At 50.1% G+C, this 10,562-nt stretch overlaps 1 protein-coding gene across 1 annotated transcript; it reads left to right on the top strand.

Annotated features, from left to right (window-relative positions):
• Positions 1–267: 267 nt before the first annotated feature.
• Positions 268–10,413, top strand: Sh2d7 (SH2 domain containing 7). The gene is made up of 5 exons (XM_077800151.1): positions 268–443; positions 1,836–1,925; positions 5,026–5,389; positions 5,648–5,848; positions 6,968–10,413. The coding sequence occupies exons 1-5, from the start codon at positions 268–270 to the stop codon at positions 7,676–7,678; spliced, it is 1,542 nt and encodes a 513-aa protein (XP_077656277.1). The 3' UTR covers positions 7,679–10,413.
• Positions 10,414–10,562: the final 149 nt, after the last annotated feature.

Genomic DNA, 10,562 nt, shown 5'->3' with positions numbered 1-10,562 from the left:
AACCAGGTGAGGCAGCTCATCTGCTGGCCAGGAAACTGCCCCTACCCATCTTGGGCTGCTACTGTGGCCCTCCGCACTGTGACTCCAGCCAGCCAAGGTGCCCTGTCCCAAAGCATCAGAGAGAAGAGCCAGCCACCGCCCAGAGGTGACAATGGGGCTCCTGTGCACTGTGGGAGGTTGGGAGCTCAGGCAAATGAGCCAGAGCACAGGCAGATATAGAGGCCCACAGACTGAGCCGGCCTTGCTGTGGCTTTGGTGCTTGCCAGGATGGAGGGAAGCCTGAAGCAGCTCAGCCTGGGGAGGGAGACTGAGGAGACAAGGGACAGCCAGGCCCTGGCTGAGCTCCAGGAACTGGCCATGAAATGGTTCATGGAGACCCAAGCCCCCTTCATCCTGCAGAATGGGGCCCTGCCCCCCTGGTTTCATGGATTCATCACCCGCAAGTAAGATTGCCCCTGTCCACATGGTCACACAGCCCACAGCCTCTTGTGGCCTGAAAATTCAGGAATCTTTGGTTCCTGCCCTCTCCCTGTGCTAGGCAGGGACCCTAGTGGAGGAGAAGAATGGGGGAACAGACTAAGGACCACTCCACCCTCTGGTGGCTGATTCTGTGGCAGAGGGAGAGGCTATGGGGGAGGGGGATTGGCCATCACTCAGGTCTAGGATTGCTGGGGCTGAAAGAGAGCCAGGCAGGAGCAGAACACACTCAGACCAGCTTTGAATAACTGGTTGGATGGCTAGGGGACTATATCATTTGTCACTCAAACTTGGCACTATTGGTAACTAAGCTAGGAGAATTTGTCACAAATGGGATATCCTAGGCAAACTCTGGTGCACTGTTACCTTAGGAATAAATGCCAAGATGTGGGGGTTGGTCTTCCAATTGGGCTGTATCTCCAAGTAGCCAAAGCATCAGATGAAGGCATAAGACGTTTGACCAGTCACCAGGTCCTGGTACATCCTGGCATAGAGCCAGGCCAGCTTTATGGCATCAACTTGTACAACTGCACAGGGCCTTGTACTCAAGAGAGACCCCCACTCTCTTCAATGATCTCCTGTCACTATCTTAAAATTCTTAATAATTTTTGAACAAAGGGCCCAGCGAGTTCGTTTGGCATTGGGCCCTGCATATTATGTAGCTGGTCCTGAATAGAGCAGGCCCTTGGTTAAGTACTTGATGAGAAAGTGAGTAAGGGAATATTGGGTCGATGTACTGCCAAACCAGAAAACAGCTGGAATTTTCCATCATGCCTCCAAAATACTTGGCACCATGTAGAAATATCTGTAGCTGCCTGGGGCTTTTGGGGACAAGTGGGGGGGGGGGTGAGTGGTGAGTCCCTGTGAGCTGCTATTGTGACCAGGCTTGAGGCTTCTCCCTGCAGAAACTTTTATGTAGTGCACATCTCACACCACTGTACACAGTGGTCCTGAGGGGGGGATCCCCCCAACCTAATAATCTCCAGCTGTATGGATCTGTCCTTGATCCACAACCATCAGGTGGACAGTGTGTGGTTGGAGTTGCAGCTAGTATGCCTGCTGGTGAGGCTGCAGTAGGGAGGAGGGAGGTCCTTGTGGCCTCAGGACCTTGATCCAGTCTCAGATTGAGTCTTGAATTTGCTCAATTAAGCAAAGACAGACCACAGGCAGCCCTGAGAGTCTGCAGACCCAGTCAAAGACCCAAGGGTGTCCTCTATCAAGGGCTGAAGGACTGTCTGTGCCCTGGGTCTGGTGCCCAAGGGTGTATCCCTCAGGGACTCTGAGGCAGGACTCTGAGTCAGGCTGCTTAGGCTGCCATTAGGGAAGGAGCCCCAGCTAATGGCATGTCCTCTGCCCAGGCAGACGGAGCAGCTACTCAGGGACAAAGCTCTCGGTTCCTTCCTCATCCGCCTCAGTGACAGGGCTGCCGGCTACATCTTGTCCTACAGGTAAGAGGGGAAGGCAGGCTCAGGCTCTCAGAACCAGCCTTACAGATCAGCATAGTGTGGGTCCAGCAGCCCCCACTGCTTGACTTCCCCTGAGCCCCGTGTCCCTTACTCCCTTGTTCATCCATCACATACTCAATAGACACTTTCTGAGCAGCACTAGCCACAGCCTTCAATGGGGAGCAGGGCCAAGTGAGCACATTCTCCCAAAGGGATGCTGGGGAAGGCCTTCCAGAGGGGAGCTTTGAGCCCAGAATAGGAGGAGGAACAGCAATTTGCTAGGCAAAGAACGGGGTGTTGTGGGCTAGATACAGCAGGGCTCGTGGTTTCTTTGGAGGAACACCCAGAGAGGAGGGAAGGGGCATCTCAAGACAGCCTTGAAGCTGGGAGTGGTGGTGCACACCTGTAATCCCAGCAGCTTGAGGGTTGAGCTAGGAAGATGAAAAGTTCTAGACCAGTCTCCGCAACTTATGGAGGCCCTAAGGACTTAGTAAGATCCTGTCTTTAAATAAAAACTAAAAAGGGCTGGGGATGTGGCTTAGTGGTTAAGTTCCCCTAGGATTAATCCCTGATACAAAAAAAAAAAAAAAAAAAAAAAGAAAAAAAAGAAAAGAAAAGAAAAGAAAAAGAAAAAGAGAAGAAAGAAAAAAAGAAACTTCTGTAGACCAAGAGGGGTGATCTGGGCAGATGCCCATTTTGTCTCTCTGGAGGCGTCGGGACAGTGAGTGAGGACCTGTGCTACTGGCTGTATGTGGGATGCTTGAGGTCTGGGTTAGGGTAGGGCTCTGGTGATAGAAAGGAAGATGCAAGGGACGAGGACAAAGTCATTGATGGTGACACTGGATCCTGACCTGAGAGTAGGTTGAGCTGAGAAAGGCAGAGGAGGGAAAAGGCTCTTTAGGCAGGGAAGGCGGTCAGGGCTGGAGGACAAACTTCAAATGCCTCAGATTCTGATTCCAAATTATCACACACCCAGACACCCCTAGTTCAAATCCTAATCTTGAGTCTCTTTGCTTCTGTGTTTCTCTCGTCTTATCTGTAAAAATGGGAATGTTTTCCTACTTATTTCAAAGAATTGTTAAAAGTGCTCAAGAAACTGATGCATTTAAAAGTACTTGGCATAGTGCATGGGATATAATAAGGATTAAAGAAATGTTAGTCATTGTTAAAATAGTTATTTTTTAGCTATGTGCAGGACACTATGCTAGGCACTTTGAAATATAAGTCAGCAGTTTCCAAGTGTCTTTTCTGCATCTGGTATTTTTTTTTTTGTTGTTGTTGTTGTTTTGTTTTGAGTTTTTTCCTCCAAATGAGATCTTAGGCAGAATTCCAACTTATAAAAGAGATAAAAGGGGCTGCTCAAAAAAGTACAGATAGACACGTGGGACAGAAGAACATGCAGAGAGTGTGCCATGTTTGGTTACCTGATTTACAACAGAGGCACCACTGCAATTCCTGTTTTTTCAATAATTAGTATGGGAGTGATGGGATAGACAAATGGAAAAAAAAATGACGCCTATCTCCCTCCATGTCCAAAAATTAACTAATTCTAGACAGATCAAAGATCCAAAAGAGAAAAGCAAAACAATGTTTCCAGATGAAAACAGGAAACTTTTCTCACAAGTATATTAAAATGCCTTTGAAAATGGGATAAGCAAAGATTAAACAGAACTCAAAAAGCACTAAACATTTTTTTAAAAAGATGGAGAAACTTGATCCCCTTAAAATTAAGAATTTCTGACAATCAAAAGATTATCAGGGAAGGAAAGGCACAGTCTTGGGGAAATACATATAGGTAACAAAGGACTCATCTGGAGTATGTAAATGGGGCAAAACCAAAACAATTCAATATATTAAAGAAAAGACTTGAATAGGCACTTCAAAAAGAAATATCCCAAAGCCCCAAAATACATGAAAAAATGTTCAGTATCATTAGTTATTGGGAAAACAAAACCACAGAGTGGCTAAATTGGAGGGACAGATGATACCCAATGACTGGTGACAATGCAGAGTACCTGGCGCTCTTCATACTTGGCAACAGTGTTAGAAAACAATTTGGCACAGCTAGATTCAGGTGTACCCTTGACCTATTGATTCCTTGGTATAGTCTCAACAGAAATGAGTAGATATATTCTCCAAAGACACGAATGAGAATGTTCACAGCAGCTGTATTTATAACAGCCCAGATCCAGATATAACTGAAATGTCCATCAACACAATAAGTAGATTGTGGATTTTTCATTAGATGAAAAACTGCACATAAATGGGGTGGGGACTAATTCATCACAGACATGAATAACCTCCCCCAAATATAATATTGAGTGAAAGAAGTTAGACACAATAGAAATTTTGTATAATTTCATTTATGAAGCTCCATAAAGGGCAAAATGAATCGTGGTGGTAGGGTTAACACAGTGGCTGCTTTGGGGGCAGTGATAGGGAGGTGCCCAAGGCAGCCTTCTAGGGGCTGAAGAGTTTTTCTACCTCCATCTACATGGCAGTTGCATGGGTGTGTACCTATATGGAAATTCATTCAGCTGTGCATTTGTGATATGTACACTTCACTGTCAGTTATTCTTCCATATAAAAGGAAAATGATGAGGATGGGACACTTTAGGCTGAAGGGGGTGGTGGGAAATGAAACCTCATGGTTTCAGTTAGGGTGAGGCTGAGTTGTAATGGTGTAAGGTTGACATTTATTTAAAATGTTGGTATTTTGTTCATTATGGAGTTTTGCATTCATTTTGATCTAAAATATTGCATTATTTGGCCGGGCATAGTGGCACATACCTGTCATCTCAGCGGCTCAGGAGGCTGAGGCAGGAGGATCTCGAGTTCAAAGCCAGCTTCAGCAAAAGTGAAGTGCTAAGTAACTCAGTGAGACCCTGTCTCTAAATAAAATACAAAAGAGGGCTGGGGATGTGGCCCAGTGGTTGAGTGCCCCTGAGTTCAATCCCTGGTATCAGGAGAAAAAAAAATATTGCATTATTTGTTCTCCCAATGATTATTTTGTTGCCCCTTTAAATTTGCACCAAGGACCTGCCCTACCTAGTCCTGACCCTGACCTCCTTGACTCCACCAGAAGAGCTTAGGCACTTCCCAGGTCCTCAGGTTTGGAAACCTCTTCCCAGCTCCCTGAGGAACACTCCCTGGCTCCAAGGCCAAAGGGTGGCCCCAGGTCAGGTTTGCACTGGACAGATAGCTGGAGCCCCTCTCCTGTACCCAGGCCTGGAGTTCAGACCCCAGGCCAAGGCCAGGATGCCTCTGGCCAGCAGCCCAGACCACCCGTGTTTGTGTGCAGGGGCAGCGATCGCTGCCGGCATTTTGTTATCAACCAGCTCCGAAACCGTCGCTACCTCATCTCTGGTGACACCCTCAGCCACAGCACCCTGGCGGAGCTGGTGCGCCATTACCAGGAAGTGCAGCTTGAGCCCTTTGGGGAGACCTTGGCTGCTGCCTGCCCCCGGGTAAGCACCCTTCTTCCGGGGTGAGGGTGGAGGGGCTGGGTGCCCAGGTATGGGCGTCCATCACTTGGACACATGCCTTTTCTCACCTTCCCTATTTACTGCCATCCAGGGGCACTCGATGTGGGGTTATGGTCCCTATCCGAAAAGGGGAGAGTGTGGCAAAATTGTATCTGAGGTCAGGAATCTGGTGGGAATGTTTCAGTCGAGGCTGGCAGGGAGTATGTGACCACGGGCCTGCTGTGTTCCCACTGCCCCCAGCCAGAGGACAATGATCTGTATGATGCTATCACCCTGGGCCTCCACCAGACCAACCTGGAAAATCCACCCGCATCCCCCACAGTGGTCCCCGACAAGGCTGCCAGCCCCTCCCCCTCTGCAAAGCCCCAGGTCTCCTTCCTCCACACAAAGAAGAGCCTGGATGTGAGTCCCTGGAACCCCTCCAAGGAGGAAAGCACGGAGGTGAGGAGGATTCTGGGCCGTCCAGGGTGAGGACCTCTAGACCAGCAATGTGGGTGTCACGTCACAGTCAGGCCTTGAGAGGCCATGCTGGCAGTCCTTTCAGCTGTGGAGGGGGGACACCAGTCTGGGAGAGAGGCAGGCGCAGCTTGGAACCAGCCAGGGGTTCACCCATGCCAGGGCCTGCCCCTGCCAGTGGGGTTTGTTTCAAGCCTGGTCTTGGCTGTTTTCTCACTGTATGACTCTGGGCAAATTATGCAATCTCTCTAAATCTCCGTTTACCATTCCTGAAGTTCTTGTGAGACTAGACTGAGAGAATTGGTATGAAATACCTAAAATCCCTTAGTAAACTATAGAGTGGGGTGTCTGTGGCCAATACTTCTTACTTCACAGCACCCCATGGGAGGGACTCAGATTTCCATCGCTATACATCAGACCTTAGTATGGCTCACACTCTCACTGCACTTCATTCTCTTTAAATGTCCCTTCCTAGTAAGGTCCACTTATATGGAAAAAAACCCTTTCTTTCCCACCTGCCATTCTAACTTTGCTCTTCACAGTATTGATTGTGATGTGACACCACATTATACTGTGATCAAGTAGTAGCATACAGTATATAAAGTTCCCTTATACCATGTAATAGAGCCTTGCGTTGCCCATGTCCAGATTAGAACATAGGCTCCCAAGGGCTGATCTTGCTTGCCACTGAGCCCTTAGTGCCCAAGACTGGCCGGCATAGCTGGTACTCACTAAGTATTTGCTGAAAGGATACACCAGTGATAGAATTAGGGTAGGCAACTCTGATGGGGACAGCAGTAAGTAAGTGGGCTCAGGGGTTCTGAGGGACCAGTGGACCACACTGGAGGCAGAAGGGACGGGGAAGACTAAGCTTGAGTAAGGAGTTGAGCTGGTGGCCAAAGGCCTTAAATGTCAAGGTAAAGATTATATTCCTTGAGCACAAGAGCTGGCAGGGACCCTGAATGTCATATCCTAACCCTGGTATGTAACAGGTAAACTGAGGCCAAGACAGGGGCCTCAGCTTATCTGAGAGAGTCCAGTTAACCTGAGGGCATCCTAGCAATGGGGTACCCTTTAAGAGGTTCTCTGTCCCTCTCTCCCCAGACCCCCATCAGGGTACCCCCCCTCCCTGAGAGGAGTACCTCCCTCCTGGACGAGTCTTTTTCAGGCCCCAGTGACATCATCTACGCAGACCTGAAGAAGATGAACCAGGCACGTCTAGGCCTGGGCACAGAAGCATCCAGCAGGCATGGGTCAATTCCAGCTAGCAGCCAGGCCTGCTCCCTAGGCAGGGAGGTTCTGAAGAGACCTTCAGATGGAGACCAGAATAGACCTGATGGCCCAGGGCCTGCCCTCTCTGGGGTGAGCCCCGACCAGGGCTCTACAATGTCTTCCACGTCCTGGGGGTTTCTCCTGGCCCCCAGTTCTGAGGCCCTGGGATCTCGGGCTGCTACCTGGAGGCAGGGGTTTCTGAAACAAGGTCCCGAGGCTCAGTCCTGCTCCCAGGGCAGCTCTGCAGATTCCTATGAGCTTGTTGGGACAGCAGACCAAGGAGGCAGTCCTTATGAGCAGATTCCAGCTTGTTGGAGTGGCCCAGCCAGGCCTCCACATCTTGGGGCCAGTCCCACATATAGCAAACTGTCAAGGCCTGCAGACTGTGGCTATGAGAAGATCTTGGGGACCCCAGAGCTCCCAGAGCCTGGGAACACCTATGAGCAAATCCCAGCTGCCAAGAGCAAGGAGTCTGGACGAACACACAAGGTGAGCTCTATGGGTGGGATGGGAGGCTACCTGATCTTAGGGAACACCTGGTGATAGTAAGGGGACCTGAAACTTTTAGGCACTGGCAGGTCAGGACACTTCCATTGCCCACAATTTTCTAGCCCTGACATCCACCTGGTGGAGATAGTACTAAGAAAAGCAGCTGCTTGATTTGAGTGTTAGATGGGGCCTTCAAGCCCATCTAAGAGCTTTCTCTGCAGCAGACCAGGCTCTCTGGCCCTCTCTCAGCCACTGCAGGGGCCTTGGAGCTCTGAGAAATGAAGAAGGGCCCCTTAGCTCTAATTATGGTTGAGCCACTCCCAGTTTTGTAACTTTGGGCAAGACAACTTCCCTGGCAACTAAGATTGCCAGATTCAGCATGATAAAATATAGAGCATATAAGTAAATTTGAATTTCAGATAAACAATAAATATTTTTTAAAAAAATGTCTCAAGTAACTGCAATTATTCCCTATTTATCTGAATTCAAATGTAACTGGGCATTATATATTATTTGGCAACCCTATCCAGGCAGGACCTTTGTTTCCTGCTCTGTAAAATAATGGGCAGACCCTCTGGTTGTGTCCAGCAGCAGCTGCCCAAGGATAGTGCTACACATCCTCTTGCGCTCTGGACACAGCACAGAGAAAGCTCTTGGCGAATAGGGCTGTTAATTCTGAGGGTTTCTAATAAGGAAGAAGAGGAAAACTTGGGGATCTGGAGAGCAGAGGGAAGCAGTTGGGGTGGGGCTAGCCCAGGGTTCCCAGGGAAGCAAAGGAGGCCTCCTGTGCCCTCAGCTCTGGCTGCACTCTGCCTATACCTGGCAACAGTGGGATCACAGAGTCCCCTGCCTGTGGGCATGGCCTCAGACTCAGGCAATAGAAACCCTAGACACCCTGAGATCTTAGGTGAAAGGCCTTCAGGGAACCTCTCCAGCAACTCCCTCAGGGTAGGCTGAGCCCACGTCCCCCCACACAACAACCTCTGAGGTCCTGACCCTCCTGGGCCAGTCAGTGGGCAGTCCTTTAAGGACCTCAGAAGGCACATCCCATGTCTGCTGGCTGTTGTCCTGTGTCTTCTCCTAAACCAGTGGCCCTGGGTCAACTCTTCCCCGATTCTGCCTCACGAATGCAGAGTCAGGGCCCTAGCTGGGGTGCAGAACTTGGGGTTGAGCACTCAGGGAGTAAGCTGAGCTTTATTTTCCACTTTTTTTTTTTGGTACTCCTTCCTCTTCCCTCTTCTTAACCAGAGGCAGGTGAATCCTTCTGCCCAAACTGAGTTTCAGGCACTGAGAGAGGCTTGTGGGAGCAATCATCAATATTCCAATTTGGCCCCATTTCCTGGGCTTGGACCCCCAACCCCAGGCCAATGCTGATGGGTCTCTAAGCCAGGGTCTTTCCTCCCCTGTTCAGAGACCCCAGGTGCCAGCATCTTCTCCTTTATTGCAGCCTGACAAGCTCCGGAGGCTGTTCTTCGCAGACAAGAAGGCTAAATTCTGAGAAGGGCCTGGAATCCAGTGGGTTTCCTAGTATCCAGGCTATGCCAGGGATTACTGTGAAGCCCTCAGCTCACCTGCAGGTGGCCCTCGGATCCTTGGGCCCAACCAGTGCCCCAGAGACACAGACGGGATGCCTACCTGGGAAGAGGTGGGAGGGACTTTCCAGCCACCTGCAGTTGCTGGCTGTGTCCTGTTTTCCCAGTGCCTCCGGTCCATGCAGAGGAGGGAATAAGGCCAGAGAATGGGTACTGGTCAAAGACAGAGGCCAGCAACCCTATTTCTTAGTTGAACATGTAGAGGCCTGGGCTGATGGAAGGAGCCCACTTGCCAAACATGTGGCAGGCCCTGGGCCAGGACAGACATTTTCCTAACAGGCTGAGTGACATCATGCAATTGCTCTTGAGAACAAAACCAGTTCCCCTTCTCAAGGACCTATCAGTAGGAAGGAGGGGAGGGTCAGGAGCCATATCCTCTGCTTCTGTTCCCTGGGGACCAGAACAAGAAGCCAGGGATGTGGCTACAAAGACCTAGCCTCCAGGCCATGGCTGTGATCCTGGAGCAGGCCAGGCTCCCAAGAACTGCTCCTTGGCCATTCCCTGTCCCCTATTTTGATCCCAGCCTCACCATGCATGCTGGGCAGATCCTAAGAAGCACCAGTCCAATCTCTCTGTGCCACAGATGAAGAAACTAAGGCCTAGACAACAGTAGGCCACTTGGCACCACAGAGCTGGTCAGGACTTGAGCAGATACTTCTTAGTTAAGACAGGGTCCAGCTTGAGGTTAGCCTGAGATGGACTGCTGGGTGACATCTAGAATACCCAGTGGACACCTAGTAGCCATCCCTGTGTGGCCAGGTCACCTCTTCACCTGCCTTTTGCTTTCAGCCAGTACTGACCTTTTGAGTGGATCTTAGACTCCACCCATGAGACCCAGCTACAACCTGGTGGCCCTGTCTCTAAGGAGCCCTCAGAGTCTTGTCTAGACACCAGGTCTGGACATAGGGCACTCAGGTCTCCTGCTCTGTCATTCCCTCAGGCCCGGCTAGCTGTTCCTGAGATCCTTCCTGTTTTGTCCTACATCCTTCCTCACCCATGTGTCCCTACCTCTATAAGGGTGAGCACCTGGCTAGCTGTCCCCCTCCGCACTGCCTCCAGAGGAGACAGAGACCAGAATTAACCATCTCCAGATGGAAGATCATAGGGGCCCCTCCTCTCCACCCCAGACCCTGGGCAGACTTGGCTCAGTGCACATTTGTAGGGAAGATCTATCCTTAGGGGCACTTGGCTATGCAACTTTCCCGTCAGAAAAATGGGCTATGAATCCCTACTCTGGGAGGAAGAGTTGAAAGCAAAGGTGCTAGCCCTGAGTCCACAAATGTTAGCAAGAATTATTGTTATGAGTGAAATGGAAACGTTCCTCCTCTGTCCTTTGTGGGGATCAC

This window comes from Urocitellus parryii, chromosome 6 (assembly GCF_045843805.1).
Source record: "Urocitellus parryii isolate mUroPar1 chromosome 6, mUroPar1.hap1, whole genome shotgun sequence".
Taxonomy (NCBI): domain Eukaryota; kingdom Metazoa; phylum Chordata; class Mammalia; order Rodentia; family Sciuridae; genus Urocitellus; species Urocitellus parryii.
This window is presented reverse-complemented; position numbering and strand designations above follow the sequence as displayed.

Coding starts and splice junctions, on each gene's coding strand:
- Sh2d7 (XM_077800151.1), top strand. CDS start 268: ATGGAGGGAAGCCTGAAGCAGCTCAGCCTGGGGAGGGAGACTGAGGAG. Junction 444..1,835: donor CATGGATTCATCACCCGCAA/GTAAGATTGCCC, acceptor TCCTCTGCCCAG/GCAGACGGAGCAGCTACTCA. Junction 5,390..5,647: donor TGGCTGCTGCCTGCCCCCGG/GTAAGCACCCTT, acceptor CACTGCCCCCAG/CCAGAGGACAATGATCTGTA.